This window comes from Passer domesticus, chromosome 12 (assembly GCF_036417665.1).
Source record: "Passer domesticus isolate bPasDom1 chromosome 12, bPasDom1.hap1, whole genome shotgun sequence".
Lineage (NCBI taxonomy): Eukaryota > Metazoa > Chordata > Aves > Passeriformes > Passeridae > Passer > Passer domesticus.
The window spans coordinates 1,909,183-1,932,319 of NC_087485.1; the positions used below are offsets into that span (position 1 = coordinate 1,909,183).

At 45.1% G+C, this 23,137-nt stretch overlaps 1 protein-coding gene across 3 annotated transcripts in view; it reads right to left on the reverse strand.

Annotated features, from left to right (window-relative positions):
• The window catches only part of BANP (BTG3 associated nuclear protein), a 112,662-nt gene that overhangs the window by 60,857 nt on the left and 28,668 nt on the right, over positions 1–23,137 (reverse strand). For all 3 annotated transcript variants that reach the window (XM_064386286.1, XM_064386284.1, XM_064386285.1), the window contains exons 7-8: positions 15,160–15,399; positions 844–1,011 (exon numbers count right to left, since the gene is read on the reverse strand). In XM_064386286.1, the coding sequence (XP_064242356.1) occupies positions 844–1,011; positions 15,160–15,399 (408 nt within the window). The remainder of the gene's footprint in view (positions 1–843; positions 1,012–15,159; positions 15,400–23,137) is intronic.

The window sequence follows — 23,137 nt, forward strand, 5'->3', positions numbered from 1 at the left end:
TTAATTTGAGATTTTTGGATGGGATTCCCTGTTCCAGCACATAAAATTTTCCATTGAAAGCAGATTTTGTCATTCTTTGCATGAGATACAGTGGTTAGTGTTAACATGCAACCAAAAATTTTATGCAGGCAAATAAACTGACTTCCTTTTCTTTGGGCTGCCTTCCAAAGCCCTGGTTTTAATATCTAATGTACAAAAGTCCCAGAACACTGCTTTATATTAAAAGCATGAGCCAGAAATGTCCTCAGAGAACACTCCTGAGGTCAGGATTTTTCATTTGTTATCCAGGCCTCCATACCTAGATGGAAATATGGAATCACCTACAGCACATTTCATGTCTGCAGAGGAAAACACTTCAGGAACAGCATTTAGCACGTCCCACTGAATGGTGTGAACACACTGGGAAGGATTTAGTCACTTCATTCCTCCCAGGAACAACAACTGCAAGGATATTTGGACTTTCTCCTCAAAGAAGTGAGCGTGGTAAAAATACAAAATTACAGCACAAAGCTGCAGGAGCAGAATCCATGGGGGTGGACAGAAAGCAGGGTTAGGTGGATTTTGGGATGGAATTGTTCCCTGTGAGGGTGGGAAGGTTTCCAGAGAAGCTGTGGCTGCCTCTCAACCCCTGGAAATGCCCAAGGCCAGGCTGGAATAACCTGGGACAGTGGAAAGTGACCCTGCCCATGGCAGGGGTGGAATTAGATGAACTTCAAGTCCCTTCCACCCAAACCACTGCAGGATTCCACATTGTCAGCACCTCAGCAAAGCCAGGCAGCCAAATTAAAATTCACCTAGGAAACCAAGAGGGATTTATCTCTGGAGGGGAGGTTTGGGCTGTACCTGAGCCACTGTAGGAGGAGGATGAGGGGGTTCTCCTGGAGAAGCTCTTCACAGCCAGGCTCTGGCCTCGCTGCTTCCTCCTCCAGGCTGTCCTGCACTTGGAGTCGATGCTCTGCTTGATGCGGTACCAGTCCGACTCTGTGATGCCAAACTTGTAAAACAGGTGGCCTGGAATGATGGGAAAAGGAGAGAATTGTAAAAATACAGCAGAACATACCACAGAAATACCTTAGAGATGTACCTTAGAAATGCCATGGAATAGGACAGACATTGTGAGAGAGAGATGGAATAGGAACAAGTTTAAAAGGGTGGCATTACAGAAAAGACTGGATATTCTGGAGAAACAAAACTATGAAAAATGCATTGCAGCAGGACTCATGAGGGACAATTTGGTTTTAAGGCATTTGCAGTATGGTGTGGCAAAAGCTGATAGGCCAAGAAACACTTATAGTGTATTGTAATTAGGAAATATTTGACTTCTAATTGTGATGGTGTGAATTATAACATCTGTATTGTCTCACCCTTCTCACAAGACTGAAAATGGAATAAAAGTTTTGGAAACACCTCTCAGTTGCCCCATCTCTGGGTCAGAAAAGGGCTTAATCTGACAACAATAATCAACACCAACCTGTATTTTCCAGAAAACACAGAGAGGACACACTCAGTCCCACACACCAGGCTCTGCACCTGCACAAAGAGCCCCAAAGCTGAGCAGTGACAGGACTTCAGCAAAACTAATTCCAAAAGTCAGTGATTGTTCACCTGCACAGTTCTGGATGTTAAAATGCCAGCAGTGCATGGAATTTTATCACCTGCCCTGGGGCCTGTGGAAGCTGCACTGTTACAAACCAAGAGGAGGATCCAGCACTCCAGAGCCAAAGCTGGAGCAAGGATTACTCCTCACTGACAGTGCCCCACAGTAAGTCTGACTGTACAAAACTGCCTCCTGCTGAAGAAAGAAACTGCAGAAAAATCCATATAAAGAAAAAAAACCTGACTCTTTTCAAAATTGATCCAAATCCAGTAAACAACACAGCCCAAAATGAGGATCCTCTGCACAGCTGCTCCAGAATTCAGGCATTTTAAGAGCCTCAGGATGAACTTTGCAGCCCCTGGTGCTGAGTTGCCAAAGTGTTCCATAAACACAGTGAGGAGTGGCTTTAAAACTGGGAATTTAACTGGGAATGTTGTGCACTGTCAGCTTGAATTATTGCACACTTTCACCATTTCATTGGAGCTGCTGAGGGGTTTGGATTTTCCTAAAGCACCAGCACTGGAGAGCAAAAAACTCCAAGCCCCCACAGCTGCAGAATGAAAAAAAACTCAAAAAAACAACCTGAAAAATTCAATATTTGCCGATCTAAAAAAGAGGGAGATGGATTTTTATATGGAAAGGACAAAGGGAATGGCTTTAAACTGACAAAGAAAGGGGTAGGTGGGATATTGGGAAGGGATTTTTCCCTGTGAGGGTGGAGAGGGGCTGGGATGGAATTCCCAGAGCAGCTGTGGCTGCCCCTGGATCCCTGGGAGTGCCCAAGGCCAGGCTGGAGCACCCTGGGACAGGGCAGGAGTCTCTGCCCATGGCAGGGATGGAATTAAATGAACTTTAAGGTCCTTCCCACCCAAACCACTGCAGGATTCTCTGATTTAAACCCCCTAAATTCAACCAGAGCTCTCTGAACATTTAATATGTTTATACTCTAAACCTTCTGTGCTTCAAAATTCAGAGGTGAAACAGTGAACAAGCCAAGGCTGCCAGAGATGCTTTTACTCCACAGGGCAAAGCTTCAAGAATCTCTAAAATTCTCATTTTCCTTTCCCTACCCTGCACAGTAAAATAATCTTTTCCACTTTTCCACTTACTGGGCTTTCCATCTTCCTCTCAGATGGGCTCCTAATCCTGTGAAGGACTTGCTTAAGCTGTTGTATATAGAACCTAAAGAACAGGATATGGGCTGCTCCTGCAAGACAAATGATTTGAAGCCTGGAGCCACAAAATTCCAGGTTTGCACAAACTAAAAGCTCCACAGTTTCCTCTGCATTACAAATGAGCCCAGAGTCCTCAAAGCCTGAAATCTGCAGGCTCTAACAGAGCCAAGTGGAAAACTGGATCTCTTGTGGCATCATTTTTTAAAATAAAATTTATTTTTACAATGCTTTAATTATTTTTTGTAGGAGCAATTTGAAATAAAGGAGAGAACACACAGGAAGAAAACACTGGACTCCAAAATCTACTTCAAAAGTGCTTTGAAGTCCCCCAAGATTTCTCACTTTTAACTTACAGCAAGAAGTAAGAGAACTTTACAACCCTGGGTGGTGTCTCCAAACTGGGAAAGGAGGAAAATGGGCTGGAATTCCAATTTGCTGCTGTGCAAGTTTCCTTTCCATGGGTGTCAGCAAAAGCAGAGAACATTGTGGATTAACCCCTGAGCTCAGCCATTCCCAGAGCAAGAAATGCCCAGCAATGCTTGCAGGGGTGCCCAATAAACCCAGAATGTCTGAGCTCCTGCCCCAGCCTCAGCAGCCCCACAGGAAACACCAGCACGGGCTCGGGGTGGGTCTGGAGGAAAAAAGTCCATATTTCACTGATAACTGCATTTTAGTGACTTTCCTGGGGTGTTGGTGGCTGGGCTGAGACACAGAAAATCCCAGGGAAAAGCTGCCTGGCTGGGAGCTGGAGCTATTCCAGAGTCATCCATGGGATGTTCCAGGGTGCCACTGGATTGAATCCATGGGATGTTCCAGGGTGCCACTGGATTTAATCCGTGGGATGTTCCAGGATATTCCAGGGTGCCACTGGATTTAATCCATGGGATGTTCCAGGATATTCCAGGGTGCCACTGGATTGAATCCATGGGATGTTCCAGGGTGCCACTGGATTTAATCCGTGGGATGTTCCAGGATATTCCAGGGTGCCACTGGATTGAATCTGTGGGATATTCCAGGATATTCAGGGTGCCACTGGATTGAATCCATGGGATGTTCCAGGATATTCCAGGGTGCCACTGGATTGAATCCATGGGATGTTCCAGGGTGCCACTGGATTGAATCCATGGGATGTTCCAGGATATTCCAGGACTCCACTGGATTGAATCCATGGGATGTTCCAGGATATTCCAGGGTGCCACTGGATTGAATCCATGGGATGTTCCAGGTGCCACTGGATTTAATCCATGGGATGTTCCAGGGTGCCACTGGATTTAATCCATGGGATGTTCCAGGGTGCCACTGGATTGAATCCATGGGATGTTCCAGGTGCCACTGGATTTAATCCATGGGATGTTCCAGGGTGCCACTGGATTTAATCCATGGGATGTTCCAGGGTGCCACTGGATTTAATCCGTGGGATGTTCCAGGATATTCCAGGACTCCACTGGATTTAATCCATAGGATATTCCAGGATATTCCAAGACTCCACTGGATTTAATCTGTGGGATATTCCAGGATATTCCAGGGTGCCACTGGATTGAATCCATGGGATGTTCCAGGGTGCCACTGGATTTAATCTGTGGGATGTTCCAGGACTCCACTGGATTTAATCCATAGCATATTCCAGGGTGCCACTCAACTCAAAGGGAAATAAAAGTGGTATCAATTACTCAGGACAGGAGTCTCAGCTGCAGTGTGAGGAACAGGCTGAGCACCAGAGCTGGGACACAAAACATCCCCAAAAGTGCTTGACTGAGGGAAGGAAGGAAAACACCTTCAGAAAACTGAAAGGGAGGAGGTTTAGATGGGATTTTGGGAAAGAATTCCTGGCTGTGAGGGTGAGAGGCCCTGGCACAGGTGCCCAGAGAAGCTGTGGTGTCCCTGGATCCATGGAAGTGCCCAAGGCCAGGCTGGAATAACCTGGCATACTGGAAGGTTGGGATTGAACAAATTTTAAATCCCTTCATCCCAAGCCATTCCATGATTCTCCCTCCTGGTCACTAATCAGTGTGCTAAGGAATGGCCAGGAAATGCTGGCAGACACCACCAGCTCCACAGAGGGAACAGCTCCAGAGGAAACCATGGCAAACAGACAACAGCCTCACCAGGACAGGGGCAGACAGGGGGATTTTAGGCTACAGAGCTCTAAACCATCAGGAACAGATTTTCCAAGCCAGGCATCCTCATTTCTTTCCCTTAATTCATGAAATTCCCAGTTGCTGTCAGGGTGGCAAGCTGCTCCAGACAAGCAGTGCTGTTTGCAGAGATTTTTACCTCAACTGCAGACCTGGTCATGTGCAAACCAGGCCTGAAAAATTAACTCAAAAGCACAAAACTAATTGATAAAAACCCAAAATGAATTTCAGGTGTAAAATCTGTGCAGTCACTGTCACAATCTAAAATGTTGTTTTACAACCAGGTCCTTAGCAAGACATTTCCTACCAGGAAAAATCTCATCCTAAAGGCACTGGAGGAGTTTTTAAACAGATAAAAAGTTCCCATTGGCAGTAAAAGCATGATTTACCTGCAGAAAAGACAGAAATCCCCCAAACATGTGCACACAATAGCAGAAGTGGAGCGTGCTGACTGCTCCCTACCCACAAATGATTCCAGGCAGGAGAGCTCCCAGCTGCCTCATTCCCACACATCCCACACCCAACCCAGTCAGAAATCAGGATATTGGAGATGAGACCTCTCACTTGGAGAAATCCAGAGGAGAGAAAAGACAGGAATGCTCCAGGGAGAAGGGATTGGAGGGGTTTTTGGATCATTTACTCTCAAAAGCTGCATCAAACACTGACATTTTACACAGCACAGCATCCACGAGCCACAGAAGAGCACAGAAAAAATCCAGGCAGGAATATAAATCAGCACTTGGACCAAAAGACAATGATTTGGAAGATGGATGCCCATAAAAGAAGAGTAAAGTACAGGATTTAGATGATTTAAGACTGGCTGAGTGTGTTTTTAGTGATCTTTTCATGAATGGTGCCTCAAAAAAAAAGAGATGTCCTTGTTTTAAAACAATAAAAACCCAAAGTTTGCTTTTTTGGGGGGAGGAATCTCATTTCCTGAAGGAAGCTTTCCATAAAAAACACACCAGAGACTTACAAATAAGTCAGTGATTTCATAAATTGCAGGAGTTGGGGTGATTTATACAGACAGAGAGATGCTGGCTGCAGCTTGGGAGACAAAAAGGGCTGCAAAGAGAATTCAGGGAGCCACAGGGGAGAAAAGGGGAAATCAAGGATCAACATTCCAATCTCAGCAAGGAAAAGCTCAGGAAGAAAGCAAAAATCAGGAAAATTCAAGTCAGCTTTAAAAGGCAACAGGTGCAGCAGGGATCAGAGACAGGGAGACAGCTGGGGGAGTCCAATTAAAATTAAAAAGAGCAACACAAGCAGCTCTGAAATAAATCTTTCTGTGGTTCTTAAAGGAAATAAAAACTAGGAAATGCAAAGGAAAAATAAAGGCTTGGAAATACAAAGGAAAAAAAGATTTTATGTGGTACAAACACAGAGGTGGTGTCTGAAATGATTCAACACTTCGAAATTTTTGGAGGATCTGCTGTACAAAATAATGAGAGAAAGGGTTGGAGTTCCCTAAAAACCAAGATTAATTATAAACTAAGAAAATTCCAGGAAAACCATGTTCCTGGGGACGTAATCCTCTCTTTCTGAAAGGTCAGAAGTCAAGAACAAAAGACAAAACAATCCCCACAATCTGTAAAGAAATCAAATTAAGAACAAATTGAGGAGGAAGAGATCAAAACCAGACATGAAATATTCCATCCTCATCCCACATTCAGAACCAGCTCCTAAAAATCAAACTCCATGGCAGGAGTTTCATTGCACACTCTGAGTTTCTGCTGCTTCCCATTCTCCAGGAATCACAGATTTCCTTGGAAAATTCGAAGGTAAATCAGTATTTTTATGGACTTGGCAGAGTTAGGCTGAGGTGACCCAGAAATTCCTGCTGGTTTTGGTGCATTTGGGAAAGTGCAGCACAGAATCCAACAGCCACATGTATAAAATACAAATATATTTCTATTAAATACAGAATCCAAGCAGATTTGGGTCACTGCCCCTCCACTTTCCAACTCCCTCTAGTTTTTAAAACCTAAAGAAAAGCACTAGGATGGGGAATTTATCTTAAAGTGATCGACAGAGTCCTTTTAAATTGACAGGAACGTGATGGATCCTTCAAGAAAAAAAGCTCCTGCCTGCTCAGAGAGGAGAAGGGGCTGATTTTTTTTGGGGCTTTGGCTCCCAAAATTCATTTTTTCTCAGCAGGGTCATACATTTGGAGTCTTTTTGATTAAACCAAGAGCACATGACAGCAAAATCTGCTGCTCTAAACACGGAGGGAGCAGAGGAAAAGCTGAAGCACCTCTGGAATTCCCCCTTGAGCCTTCAGGCTTTGATTCTCCAAAGCCCCTGCAGGGCTTGCCCTGCCCATACTGAAATCATTGCAAAGCAGGAATTGTTTATTCCTCTGACAGCTGGGGGATGATCTCCACAGCTGAGAGGCACTTCCCCCTGCTCACTTTGGGATGTTTAGGTTTGGGATGCACGAGGGGAGGGATGCCAGAGCCTTGCAGGCTCCTCCAGTGTCACACGCCTGGAAAATCCATCCTGGCACCAAAAAATCCCTTTCCAGGACATTGCTGTGATCCACAACGTCCAAAAAGAGACAGGAGGAGCTGCTGGGAACTTGGGAAGAGGGAGGAGGGAAGCAAACTCAGCTACCAAGTCATTACTCTGCTCATCAATATTTATTTAGGATACATATCTAAGCAGTTCATCTTCAACAAGTCACAGATTCAGATGAGACATGAAAATTTAAGTTATTTTAAATGCTTTTGTTCTTCAAATTAAAAGAACTCTAATGGAAGTTTTAAAAATGGAAGATTAATATTAATTGGGATCTAGAGTCTCCAAATTCCACCACGGGATCCTGTTCCAGAGCAGGAGAGCTCCTCCACTCAGTCACACCTCAGCACCTCTCTGCAAAAGCAGCCAGGCTATTTTTACCTATTTTACAGTGAACAGAACCTGGTTTATTCTGATTTATGGAAGGAGCATCAGCATTCAAATATTGCCATCTAGTGGGGTGTCAAATTCCCAGTGTGGCAGGAAAAGATGGATTTTTATCTGCTCTGGGTTTGCTCCATGCCAGCTCCCCACAGGACACAGCGAGTGCCCTGAAAGATTCTGGAGCTGCAGGAGCAGGGAATGGGGGCAGGTGAATTAATTCATCCCTGCAGAATTAACTAATCCCTGCAGGAACAGAGTATTTGTGAAGTTCCTGGAATTCCACATGTTATAGAATTCCCAGAGGGATCCTTCAGTCCCTTTCCTGATGGTGACAGAACATCCACAGCTGTTTAATAACCTGAGTACAATTATTATAAATTAATCAAACAACCCCTACAAGCAAATAATTCTGGACCAAACAGAGGGTTTATAATCTGAAAAGAGAAAATTCTTCCTGTTCTCTGCTCCAGGTCCCACGTTACACCAGAGTGCTGACACTGGGCAAATGGCATTTGCTTCTAGTTTTTTCCATTTATTCCTATTTTATCTCCCATTTTTGAAAGCAAAGACAACAGCTGCAGCTTCCCAAAGAGCCCATCTTCAAACTTGCCTTTTTCTTCTTTATGCAGCCCTGAAAGAGCCCTCCCAGGCAGGAAAGCTGTGCCCAGCTCAGGCCTGTGCTCAGCAGTGCAGACCTGCACGCTTCAGCACGTACTCGAACCAGGGCTGGCCAAAAGGGACAAGCACGGAGGGAGGGATGCATGGATGGAAGGAGTGTGCAGACAGATGGTCCAAGTGACCTCATACGTTCATTTTCTGGTTTCTGGAGAGCCCAGCACTCACCAGTGCCTGACAGCACATCACACACGGTGCAGTTGCACACAGCAGTGGGGACTGACAGCCCCACCATGGCTTTGCCAAGAATGGAAAATTGAATTTCTCACTTGTCTAACGCAAGGACAACAAGAGAAGCGAGGAAGAGAGAGAAAACACACAATTTATTTTCTTTCCCCAAAATTGCTGCCTTTTTTTTTTCAGTTTATTAACAGGGCCTGGCCAGGAAAATAATTGAAATCAAGAGAAGTGCCCAGGAAAGAAGCAAACTGCAGGCAGCAGCGAGTTCCAGCTGAAAGCAAGGCCAGCACTGATGCCATGGATGAGAACTGTGGTGCTGAGATAAACTCAATGGGTTCTCCCATTATCTTCTTGCCTGGCCTCAAACGAGGTTATCAGTGCCCTGCATGTGGCAGCATTTAATTGATTCACAAAGCAGCAGCTCCGTGGAGCTGGAGCCAGGCTCGTGCAGCTCTGAGGGACACAACGCGGGAGAGCAGCAGCAGCACGAGGCCAACAGAAATTAAAGCTCTTCAGAGAGGAGAAAAGCCCAGCTGAAAGGATTTCTTTCATTTCTTGCTTTTTAAAGATGTGCTGAACTCTCAGACTTTGCTCCTGAGGAGGAGAGAGCTCCAGAGCTCTGCAGCCTCTGCCTGGCTTTGTCCCCAGCAGGTGACACCACTCGTGGCCTTCCCAGCCAAGGCAGCCCAGGGGGAGCAGAGCCCCTGGCAAGGCTCAGAGCCAGGCTGGGAGCAGCACAGAGCTCAGCAGGACCTGCCCAACTCCCCCAGTCTGCACAAGTGGGCAAAGTCAACCCTTCCACCTCAAATGAAACCTGTCCTCCCCCTGAGCCATGCTGGGGAGCAGGAGTGTCCCACAGGGTGATCTGAGCAACCTGGAGCAGGCAGGGCTGGAAAGGGCAGATCCCAGTCCCTCCCAAAGCAAACAGTTCCAGGCTGCTGGGATAACACCCCAGGAACAGCCTGCAGTCACTCCTTATTTCCCAAGAACTACAGCCCGTGGTATTTAACACTGGGAGAAGAAAATGTTGGCAAAAAGTATTTCCAGGGACCACAGGATTAGCTCATCCAGCAGACACAAACCACAGGACTCCTGTTCAGGCTACCAGGGCTGGGAAGAGGAGTTCTTATCCTATAGCCTGAGGAGCCCTGAGCTGGGGCCAGCACCCAGGGATCCTCAGGAAATTGCTGGGTTGAGCTCTGCCACTGCCCCAAACCTCCAGAGCACGGTGGCTGATTCCTGAGGGAGCTGGGGAGGCACTGGACCAACAATTAGCAATATCCCAATCACAGAAATCACCACTTGCTGCCGCTGCTGAAATGTTAAAGACACGGGACAAAATGCCAGCTTGGATCACTTTTCCTCAGGCTCTCCAGCAGTCTCCAGATGGAATCCAAGGCTTGGATGCACCTCTACCACTGCTGATGTTCAGCACTGTGGCATGTTGGTGTGACACTGCTAAACCATGGGATGTTATTCAATACCCTGACAGCCAGGGACTTGTGGGTTATTCAGAAATGAGACACAAGAAGCTCAAAATTATAAACAGGAAATGAAAGGAAGACAAAATATGCCAAAAAAGCATACAAATAATAAGAAGGAAATAAGAAAAAAAAGGAAAAATTGGTAGAGTTAATAAAAATGCAGTAATAAAAAACGCTTTTAGAAGTGAGAATGTGAAAGAATAGAAAATATTGATGACATTCTGTATTTATAGTGCATGTCCTCAGTAACTGCAATGTTTGTTTAGAGCACCTGAAGGAAACAGAAGCTGGAAAGAGATGATTTCCAGGGATCTGGAGGGACAGGACACAAGGGATGGCCTCCCACTGCCAGGGACAGGGTTAGGTGGCATTTTGAGAAGGAATCATTCCCTGGGAGGGGTGAAGAGGCCTGGAATGGATTCCCAGAGCAGCTGTGGCTGCCCTTGCATCCCTGGCAGTGCCCAAGGCCAGGCTGGACAGGGCTTGGAGCACCCTGGGACAGTGGGAGGTGTCCCTGCCATGGCAGGGGGTGGCACTGGATCTTTAAAATATAAATACAAATAATATAAATTACAAATGTAAATAATAACTATAACTATAAATATAAAGTGATTGGTGCACACAGCCCAAACCACTCCAGGATTCCACCATAAACATCTTAAAAAACAGCACCAGCCTGAAGTGTCCCACAAAACACCCTCTGGTGAGAAACATCTGAGCTCAGCTCATCCATGAGAACTTCCTGCCCTTCCTGCAGTATTTCCAAGCAGGATAATCCCCAAGAAGGACAGAAATGTGATCTATTTGCTGTTTATGCTGCTGTTATTAAGCTCAGGCTCCCTGTGACAAGCTGGAGCAGCAGTGCTGAGCTCCCCACACGTTCTCCACGCCACCAGTGGCAGCTCCAAGCTCCAAACCTGCCTGGGCTGTGGGCAGCAATATTTCTATTTCTCTTTCTCTCTCCATACATAAACTCATCCCACTGACATCAATTCCACAGCCAAATGTGGTTCCTATTAAGCAGCCGTGTGTGGGCTGCAGCTCCAGAGCTGGTGTGTGGATTTTTGGGAAGCAGAGCCAGTGCTTAATTCCATTTGGCCTCTGCTGAGGACACAAGTCCTTTCAGAGTGTATTAACATCTCTTTCAACTCCTGCAGTAGGAGAAGTGCTCCCATCCCTACTGCAAGAAATGTTTTATATAACAGGAGCACCAAGCTTTGATGAGGGATTTCTGCCTGTGCTGGGTTTTTGTGTCTTTAAAAGTGAAGTTATTTGGCATTTGAAGAAGAAAATGCATCATTCAGAGTTAAAAATCAGATTTTATCATTAGGTATTCTCAGCTAACATTGTGGTTTATGGTATTTAAAAGGCAGGGATGCATTCTGGATGAAATTAAAGGGAAATGGGAAAATTCACTCTCTGTGAGAGTGGAAACAGATGGGAAAATTCACCCAAATTTTTCAGCACAGTTTTCTCCCCCCTGTGAGCACTGGAGGGTTTGGGTGGGGGATTTAAGTTTTTCAGTTGTTTTTTTCTCAGCAACAATCCTGTCCCTAACAAGAGAGTTATTTCCATGTGCATAAATCATTCCCTGAGCACCAGATGCTGTCTGGAGCCAAAATAAGAATTTTTGGGTCCAATAACACAAGGACACAGGTTCCCCTTAATGCAATTCATGAATCTGGATCTCCTTCCTCCACCCAACCAGAAATTCTCCATTAAATGTGCAGGTTCTGATCTTCCATGCTCTTAGAATAATTAACCAGAACTGACAAATAAGTGGGAAAGTGATTGGTGAGAGTCTGCAAAAACCCATGTGCAGAGCAAGGGGCTTGCACAGAAATAATACACAAAGTTACACACAATAATATACAAAATATGTGTATATATAAATATCTATTATAAGTAACTAATCTTATTTTGTTTTCATGTAGTTACTTTGATTATTTTGAAGAATAAGAACTGCTGATAAATTTTCTTTTTTGAGCTTCAGAAATCCCCTCTCCAGTTTTTCCAGCATGCCATGGAAAATCATCTTTTCTATTAAACCATTTCTTATAACTGCAAAATTCTGAATTTGGGAATCTGTTTTTTCCAACTCGCTTGTGGAAATTGCTGTACAATCTCCAAAGAGCTAAACCTGTATTTTCTGTTAGGCAAAGAAAATTACAACTGAGGATGTTCTTGGATTGTATTTCACCAGCAGAAGTCTCCATTTTTAGCAGGGCTGAGGTAATGAGCTATTTAATGACAGAGATTGTGTTTAAATCATTCTGGTTTCTTGCCCAAAAGCTCTCCTCAATACCACTGCCACCCCACAAGCAAATTCCTACCACAAGTGAAAATTGAGACTTCCAAAGATAAACTTTCCTCTCCTCTTGTGGTAAGCCTTGTGCAGAGCATCAAGAATTTTTAATAAACACACATCTCTTCATTTTCTATACTTTCTGCATATTACACAAAATACTTTCTCTATTAAATACAGATTTACTTGGTGTTTTTCTTATAGGGAAAAAAAAAAAAGGATAGAATATCTTTCCACTGACAAACTGCAAGAAACTTGAAACGAAAGGAAAAATAAAATCCTTTCTATTTCCTTGGGCTCCTCTGGCTGTGATTGGCATAGGCCAGGCTGATGACATTGGATTTTTCATTTCTGCTCATATTAAGTCATCAAAGCATCATCTGCTCAGAGCAGAAGCAAATCCCACTGTGGGGACCAGCACTGAGGGGGTTCCCATGCCAGGGACACTCGGCTTTGGGGTGATTTTCTGGGAGAACACCTCAGGGATGAAAAGCAGATGTGTGTGGACTGGGAAAGGGGATTTGGGATGGCAGGGATGGAATCATGGCACACACAAACACTGAGCGTGGGCACAATCCCATCCTCAAGAGCTGAGTGCTCCACATTCCTCACCAGGCTGCTGAATCCAACTCCACTCCCACTTAATTACTCCCAGTGATGACACATGAGGTTATTAAGTGAAATCATCATTCCTGGACCACTGTTCTCACTGTTACATTTGCTGCTCCATCAAGTTCTTGTGTGTTTTCTTTGCTGGTTGCCACAGGATTCTTTGTCCTTGCTGGTAGCAAATCAACATTTCACTGCCCAAACCAGACTTTTCTAGCCAGATCCACACAGGGTTCTATTTTTTCCAGAAATCCCTAGTTTTTTATGGCCTGGCTCCCAAAAGAAAACAACACAGCAGCCAACAGCAGGAAGGAATGAAGTTGTTTCAGATACCTGGATCCCAAACCATGCTCATGCCACCAAAGTCAGACACTGATGGCTGCTCATGATCCCCTGCTCTCACATGTGTGCCATTCCAGACCTTCTCCAGCTGCAGGGATCATTTCCATAATCCAGTATTTTCATGGTCAGAATGCCTCACAGAAATGACATAATCCCCAGCTTGAGCACTTGGTCACATGGACACATTCCTTCCCCATGCTCACATTGGCAAACATCTCATCTTCCTCCACAACCAGTTACAAACTGACCCATGTGATTTGTGCTCTCAGATTTGAGGGATGGGAAAAGAACTGCCTGGGAATTGCTTTAACACTGGTACAAGATCCATTTCTTAGTATTTCTAAAAGTTTTTAACAAAAATCTATGTTTTAAAAGCAACATCACTGACACTGATGAGATCAGCAGACAAGAAGGCTTTGGAGATCAGCATTAATTTGAATTACCATCTCACTTAAAAATATATATTTAATGTGTTTGTATAAGAAGCCTGAAGTCTTCTACTTCAGGTAAATAATGAAGCAAAAATTGCCCTAATGCAGCCACCTGAGTGGGTTAGATTTGGTTTTCAATTTCCCCAAAAATAGCTTGAAAACCACTGGAAACAGCAGCAGACAAGAGGAACGTGTTTCCTGCCATCACCAAACACCATCCACATTCCCTTCCCTGTAGCCATCCCACGGGCACTTCTCTAAACATCACCCCAAACAATCCCTTGCTGACCTGCTCCTAAGCCTTACCTGGAGTTTCAAATTGCCAATTCCATACAAAACTCACCAGTAGAACAAATTATTCCCACTCCAGATCCACTGCTGACTACACAAAACATGAACATAAAGAATCTGGTAACAACAAGACCTCCTGGTTTATTAGAACCCCATTCAAGGATCACTCCTGGACCTGCCCAGACACCCCAACAATCCCAGCCTGTCCCTGGGAGCGCTGTCCAAACACTCCTGGAGCTCTGGCAGCCTCAGGGCCGTGCCCATTCCCTGATTCCAGTGCTCAACCAGCACCTGGCAGAAGAAGCTTCTCCCAAAATCCTGGTTATGCTAGTTTCTTGGAAATAAAGCACAGGGAACAGACTTGGCTGTCCTCAATGTATTCACTAGAAGTCGCCACAGCAGAACACGATGCTCACGTCCCGATTCCTCTTTTCATTTCAAACCAGTGGCTGTGCCTTTGTTCTATACAAAACCACATTTGATTCCTTTTAAATTAACAAATATCGTGCCTTTAACACAAAAAATATCAGTTCACAGCTCCGTAACAGCTTCAGTAATCCAAAGACTGGTGCATATGGAGCAGACAGAAATCCAACAGCGTCCTGCCATTCCTGCTGTGAATCCAGATTTTATGATCCTGAGATTGCCAAATTTTCCCATCACAATCTCAGTGAGTCTTTTGAAAAAAGATACATAAATGGGAAGTCAAAAACTACAGTTCAAGACCACGCTGGTCTGAGCACTTGAACAGTACCGAAATTTGTGTTACTAATTATTTCTGCAATATTTACTACACTCACAGCTGGCAGCTGTAAAGATGTCAGAATTCAGAATAAAAAACTGAGGAATTTCTGGTGAATACCCACTAACTGAAGTAAACCAGCCCTTCAGGATTTCTTCCTAAAAACCCTAAGCCTTCTTCATAAACAAAATCCACCAGAACAACCCACCACACATCAAACCCACTCTTAAAATCTCATTTAACACATCCCTTCCTGCCTTATCCACGCGCCAAACCCCCACGTTTCACTCACAGCGAATCCCGTAGATCATGAGAGGATCCAGCTGCTTCTTGCCGTGCTTGCCCTGGCCCGAGAGGTTGGAGATGGCCTGGATCTCCCTGTGGAAGAGGTAATCCAGCAGGGTGAGGGCCATCTTCTCGGCCGTGCGGCAGTTGGTGCTGATGTGCAGCATGTCGGCGGGCGTGATGGGGCAGCGCACCCGCATCTCGGGGTTGTTCTCGTCGCCCAGCCACGTCCCGTTGGGGTAATCCTCTGAAACACACATGGGCAAAGGCTGAGCAAGGAGGCAGGCTCAGGGCACAGCCAGGATTTTGATGGTTTGCATCATCTCCCCCACTTTGCTTCCTGGTGTCCATGGGCTTTCCCAGGGATCGCGATGGCGGCCACTGAGAGAAAGAAACTCAAATTCACCCCAGCAGTGACCAAAAGTTATTGTTGTTCATGTTCTGATCTACACAGCAAGTGGTGCAGGCAGCCCAGGTGTCCAGCCTGCTCTCAGAGATCTCTTTTTTTGAGAAACCACTCCAGACCCAGTGGAGACCCACCCCAGACCCTTCTTATCCACTAAAAACAAAAGTTACTGCAACTCTGGGATATTCTCAAAGCACAGCAAATTTCAAGCAGTCAGCAGCTTTGAACCTTGTTTTTCCCCAAACCCATGAGATTAAAGTAAGGCTAAGCAAGATTATAGATTTAGGAAATTATAATCAATAGTGAACACTAACCTGCTTAATCTTTTAGAAGGAGTACATCAAGCAATGACAATAATTTAGGGTGTAACCAGAGATCCCAAACATAATTTGGGTTTTTCTCATATTTACTGACTATATCATTTTCTAAATAATAGTTTCCCAAGGAACAGGCCCAGCAGAAGGATAATTACTCAATCACTAATCATCCTCCATCAGTACCATCAGTACTACAGCTATACCTACCTACACACACACTCTAATATATTAAGAAGCTTTTTTATTTCTTTCCCAGTTTCTCAGTGAAAAAAAAAAAGGAATACTAGGGATTTAATTAAATAAATTAATTAAATTCAAAGGAATCTTAGACCCTCACTTCAACTAACCTGTGCAGACAATGCCAAAAGTTGATGAATTCAAGACTAACCAGAAACTGGAACAGAGCTCAGGACCAACCCCACCTCAAGTGGAGGATGGAACACACAGCCAAGGATGAGTCTCCCATTCCAGACATAAACCAAACCTCCAGAATTCCTCACACTGCTAATAGGAGCTGGGTAGGAAACACTCCAGCAATATTTCAGTGTCCACTGACACGGACCATTTGGATTTGATTTCCATGTTTGCTCAACTGTGGAGTAAAACAAGGTTTGCTGACTGAGGGGTCACTCAGCCCTTCCACAGAGAGCTTTACAGTAATTTATTGTGAACAGTGTTCAGTTACAATTACATTAATGACTTTTCTTCCATGAAGTGATCTTAGAGCAGGGTTTTGTGATATAGACAAAGTCCCCAGCTCCTGGTTTCCATAACCCTTCCAGTCCCCAAAGGAGGTGACAGAGCTCAGGTCAAACAGCGTTTCCTTTTCACACCGAGCAGCACCCACAGCTTGCAGCATCTGGATTTCCATATCCTGCCCTAGGGTTTATCAGACTACAAGCCAGAAGAACTCAATAAAACAGAACATAAAAGCAACTCCAAACACTCCAAACTGCTTTTCCAGCACGACCTTTGGGTTGAGTCACCCCACATGTCAGGGCCGAGTTCTCAGCGCTGAGTAACGACAGGATGAGGCAAACGTTGGGTTGTGCAATCCTGATTTATCACTGCGAGCAGCAGATTATCAGCACGAGCACAGCCACACAACCAGGGAATGGCTTGGGCTGGAAGAGATCTTAAAATTCATCTCCTCCACCCCTGCCATGGCAGGGACACCTCCCACTGCTCCCACAGCCCTGTCCAGCCTGGCCCTGGGCACTGCCAGGGATGCAGGGGCAGCCACAGCTGCTCTGGGCACCCTGTGCCTCCCCACCCTCACAGGGAAGGATTTCTTCCTTATGTTCAGTAACTTGCAAGGAAAACTATTTATTGTTGACATATGTAGCAATTCATCCCTCAAATTTTTTTCCTGCTGAAATCAGAACTTCATGCCCTGTCCTGAATATATTTTTATACACTTGCAAATTGTTTGTATTTTTTTGACTTAATTGGATCCTTTCTTTTTTATCCTCAGCCAGGATAGGTCACACTGGCTGCTTTCTGCTCCCAGTACCAGGTGCCATCTGAAAAATAAAGTGGTTTGGATGAGCTGTGCCTTGTTTTGCATGCCACTGTGTCTGGCCTCACCACAAGTCTGGTTACCATTATCAGGGAAAACAACAGGCTGTTCCTCAAGATAAATGGACTGGGTTAGAAAAATTTGGGCAGATCTGGCGAAGCAAAAACATCTCTGGATCAATGTGTACGTTTTTCAAAGAAATTCTAGGAAGCCTGAATAAATTATCCTCCAGCCTATCACAGCCTTACTGCCTTACAGCTCACAGGATTGCTGTTGGATATAGGAATTTTTACTCCTTATGGAACACCTTTTGCCTGCAGACTTTTTTAACAAATGTTGTTAACCTACATGAACCAAAGATTCTGTTCAATTTGCAAAATCCTCTCTTTTTTCTGCTGGCACAGAGTCCAGAACATACTGTTTTTACCACATGCAACTGTTCTTTTATTGCTCCCAGCCTGGAAAAAAAGACATTATCTTGTTATTCTGACCTATGACCACAATCCCCCCACTAAATTATCTCTTGCATTTTCCTCCTCCTTTCAAACAGAAAGGGAATTTATTTTATAACCATTTTGCATTAAGCATGACTGAAGTTAACCATGAATCCACTGCAGCTCTGTGAGGACACAAAAGCTGAGTTATTCCTTATTTTAGATCAAAATCATTCCTGCCAGGCTGCCAACACATCTGGCACTTTGCAGGGAGCTAACACAGGACTGGCACCCAAAAATCTGGTGGAAAGAGGAAATCCAGGGCCAGTTCTGAGTGAGGCACAAACACCTTGAGCTCTGGTGTGGGGTGGAGGAGAATGGATAAGGAAGGAGAAAACAGATTGGGAATTGGATGGAAATCCCCTCTGAGCAATTAAATACATCAACACTACTGACTAAATCTGGATCACTGCAGTCTCCCAGCACCCAAATATCCTTCAATGCATGGGGAATGGTTCTTCAGGTGCATTATCAGGCTTTAGAGGTGAGATCTGGGTGGAATCTGGAGGGGCTGGGTTATTGAGTGCATGCACTGTAAAAGCCAGACTCCACCCCCCAGCACTGCACAGCCAGACCCTGATGCTGCTCCTTAAGGACTTCCAAAAACTCAGCCAGTGTGAGCTGGGGAGGAAGAGAACACTCAAAGAACACCCCTCCCTTCAGCTGAGTGAAGCACAACTGCTCACACTCACCTGGAGCTCAGCTCATCACACACCTTCTCATTCTGCCCTGTTTTTCTTTCTTTAATTAACTGAGGAAGAACTTCATTCCCTGGAGGGTGCAGAGCCCTGGCACAGCTGCCCAGGGACAATGTGGGGTGTCCCTCTCTGGAGACATCCCAAACCCACCTGGATGTGTCCCTGCCAGGGACTGGGTGATCTCCAGAGCTCCCTTCCAACCATTCCCTGATTCTGTGAATTTTCCTGAGGACCCTGCTGCCCTTGCAGGGGAAAGGAGCTTCCTTGCCCTTTTTTACACCAAATATCAGATCACCACAGAAGTGGCTCCTGATCATTTCTCTTCCCAGTGCAGAAAGCCCTGCCAGCTTTATCCAAGCTCCTCTCTGCACTCACAGTCCCATTCCCCCCACACCAATTTCTAGTTCCTCTCCATTGTTCTTTTTGCAACATCACAAAATTTGCCTTTATCTCCATTTTGCTGAACCCAGTTTGCTTCCCAGTGCTGGTTTTGACTCTTTTTTGCTGCATTTCTTTTCTCTCCCAGCACAGCTGACCATCCATCCCTGTGTGGGGACGTGCTGAGGGCTGCCACGCAAACGAGGAATTCTCTGGGAACAGGAGGAGCCAGTGTGGGGTCAGCAGCAAAAAAAGCCCTGTCAAGGGAACAAAAACCAGACAGGGCCTGCTCTGGACGTGCTCTCCCACCCAGGGAAGTGACAGACACTGAGCTGCTCCATTTTTCCATTGGGATAGGCTCCCCTGGTCTGACATGAGCCTGAAAGCAAAGCCAGGCTCTGCTCTAGCCCCAGGAGCTGTCAGTCATTCCTTTAAGGAAAACAAAAGGGAACACCTGCCCACAGAAATACTGGAATTAACATGTTCCATCACTCCAAGAAGTTGTGTTTATTTTACTCTCAAGGCTGGGTGCAAAGCTGGCAGTGGCAGCAAAAGACTGGTAGGTGCAGAGAGGCAGAAAGATTAATTCATCTTTAAAAAATTAAAATAAACCCCAAAAAAACAAATCCTAACTTAGAAAAATAAACCTCCATTTCTAGAGAAATTAAATAATGTTTTGGCTGATGTATAGAAGATTCAACATCAGCATCATGTGGAGGGTTGGAACGAGATGAGCTTCAAGGTCCTTTCCAAGCCAAACCATTCCATGATTCTGTGATCTTTTAATGAGCTCCTGTCAATTAGCAGAAGTTCACAGGGCAGTGATTAATTGGCAGAGACTCCAAAGCACTGACTTTATTAATTAAAAATCATTAAGTCTGTGGAAGAGAGGGACAACCAGGCTGTAACTTCATCTCCAGATGCAGCAGTGGGATTGAAAGCTGTGCTAAAAGAAAGGTTAAAGAGCTTTAAAGTCACATTCAGCAAAACCTCCTCCAGCACAAAATGCAGCTCAGACACTGGGAATTCTGCCTGAGGAACAACACACACGGCCTGGGCACAGAGCTGGAGTTTTTCACTGGACTGTTCTTGTGGGGGGGAAAGAAAGGTTTCATTTCCTTGTGAATATCAAAGAAAAATCAGAATCATGGAATGGTTTGGGTGGGAAGGGACATTGGAGATTATCCAGTTCCAGCCTTGACACCTTCCACCATCCCAGGGTGCTCCAAGCCCCATCCAACCTGGCCTGGGACACACTGAGCAGCCACAGTAAATCACATTTACTGATTTTTTGTGAGTCTTCTCTGGGAGATCCATTCTGGGGCCTCCCCAACCTCACAGGAAGGAATTCCTTCCCAGTATCCCACCTAACCCTGCCCTGTTTCAGTTCAAACCCAGAAGAATCTCGTGCTCCAGGTAAATATTCCAGAGCACACAAAGGATGTGGCTGAAGGAGACCCAGTCCCAGCTCACTCCCTGTGGATCCAGGACCAGGGGATATTTTGGGAACAGCCCACAGGTTCTTCAGCCTCAGCACAACACCAGTGAGGTCACTTGTTTGTTGAGAATAAGGCTCAGTTTTGGTGAAATCCAAGAGAGATTCCCTTACTTTATGACTCATGGAAGGATGCAATCAGATAAAAAGTTCAGATAAAAAAAGATACAGAAAAAATTCAGAAAATTAAAACCCATGGACTCAAAGAGCTTTTTAAAACATTGGAAAATGTGTCTCACATCAGAAAATCAGATTTCTAATGTGGATTTTGCCCTTTTTTCCTTGTTTAATATATCTTTGTTATATTTGGGTGGAGGTGGGCCAGCATTAACTCCAAATATCCCTGTGGCAGACACCTGCAAGAAACTTGTTCATCTGCTGGCTCCCAATAATTGGAAAAAACCCCAAAGCAATTCAATTATTATAATTTTCTCTGGCTTTCACAAGTCCTCATCAGTGTCTCCACATCAGCAGCACATCATTGTGTTTTAGGGTACAAAAGGTTCACTCCTGCTCTGCTCCAGCTCCTCTCAGTGTCTGTGCCTGTCCTGAGGAGCTTGGCAGGAAACAGCTCCAAGTGCTCATCCCACGGCTGAGATCTGAGCCTGCCTGAGCTGGAAAATCCTGTGCACAGATAAGTCTGGGACACAGAGCTGCTTGGATTCCCATTTGGAAAGCAAATCCTGAGTGCTGGTTAATGCTGCCATTATCAAATGACTGCTTCAGATGCCAAGTTGAGGAGACAAGACGTGACTGAGGAGTGTTCTCTGGAATAAACATCAGTCATCCCTTAATTAACACCCAGTCTCCCCTTATCTGCTCCAAAAATACATGGTCACATTTCCAGCTTGAGAAATGGGAGGGACAGGACACAGGGAATGGTTTCACTCCAGGGTTACATGGGATATTGGGAAGGAATTCCTCCCTGGGAGTGGGGGGAGGCCCTGGAATGGATTTCCCAGAGAAGCTGAGGCTGCCCCATCCCTGGCAGTGTCCAAGGCCAGGCTGGACAGGGCTTGGAGCACCCTGGGACAGTGGGAGGTGTCAGGGGTGGCACTGGATGGGTTTAAGGTCCCTTCCCATCCAAACCATTCCATGATTCCATGTCTTCTATGAAGGCCCAAAGAATTGATTCACAAATGAAGTTCTGTGCAAGGAGGACACTAAAGACCAGCTGCAGCATTCAGAATCTTCAGAACTTTAAAAATGCACAAGAACTCTGCAAAGCACAGGAAAAGAGTCTCAAAAGAACTGAACAGAGCAAACTTTTCCTTCTCTTACCACCCTGAAGGTGCAAGGGCAGTGTGTGAAAACTGAAAAGGAAAAGAACATTGGGCCATCACATCCATCCCATGCAACCATTATAAAATAAACCATTACAAAAGAAACCTTTATAAAATAAACCACTATAAAAGAAATGCCCTCATGTTTAGTGTATAACACTTAATGGCTCTCCTGCTCCAAAAGTGTGAAACTAAAAAACTGTGAAACTGTGCTCTTTGTTCTGCACATAACACTAAACTGTACAAAGCTCATTGTTTTTAAGCCTAATTAGAATGTTCACAATTAAATAAATGCACTGCTGTGTTTGAAGTGAGAAGATGCTGCACTCCAAAACTCCCAGTAAGAACACAAGTGTGCCAAAATTAACTGGATTTTAAAAAACACATGGGTTGAAGTCACAGTGTTCAGTCAGCAAAAAAAACCAGCCTTGTTCTACAGCATTACTGTAACTGGGCTCAAAGCTTCTGAATCATTATTTTTCAGGGATAGAAAGGCAGTAACACTGATTTTTAAATGATCACAATTACATGAAAGCCAGCAGAGAGCAAAGAGTGCCTTTGTAGAAATCCATTCCCTAAATGCTGGAAATGTCCACAGCTCAATGTCAGACAAACCCAACTCTAAGCACAGGTCAGTTGTGCTTTCCAGAGCCAGGATGACAGAGTGGAGCTGTCCTGAACACCTGGTGTCTGGTCTCAGTCCTGGGCTGGGATCTCATCCAGGTTTTACCTCTGCACACCTCAGAGTCACCTGGAATTCTGCCCCAGCTGATGAAAGCCAAGGGCTGCTGTGACTTGGCCTCTCCCTGCACACCAGCCCTGTTATTCTGCATCTCTTCCTTTATTAATAATTGAATTTGTGCCACCCTGCAGGTGAAGTCACTTAGCAATTCCCTCCTGTGCAAGGGCAGGTGGAGGGGGGTCACTGATCTGATCCTCAAAGCATTCATCAATCTCAGAGATTTTGAATGGATGAGTGTTCCAGAGGTCTGAGGGAAATCAGATGTGCAGACATTAATGGATTAGGTGTTTCTTCAGAATTTACATGCACATCAATGGGTCACACATCATGTTTGTCTGTGCAAATCTGTGCCAGACCAAGGCAGAAAGGGAATTACACAACAAACACCCTCCTGATGCTGGCAGCTTTGCTCCTGGCACAGCTGACAGAACACTAAAAATTCTGGAATCACTGAGGCTGGAAAAAAAACTCCAGGATCAGAGTCCAAGCTGTGCCCAGTCCCCACCTTGTCCCCAGCCCTGAGCACCGAGTGCCACCTCAGGAATTCCTGGGACACATCCAGGGATGGGCATTCCAACCCTCCTTGGGCAGTTCCAATTCCTGAGCCCCCTTTCCATGGGGAAATTCCTGCTGCTGTCCACCCTGAGCTGCCC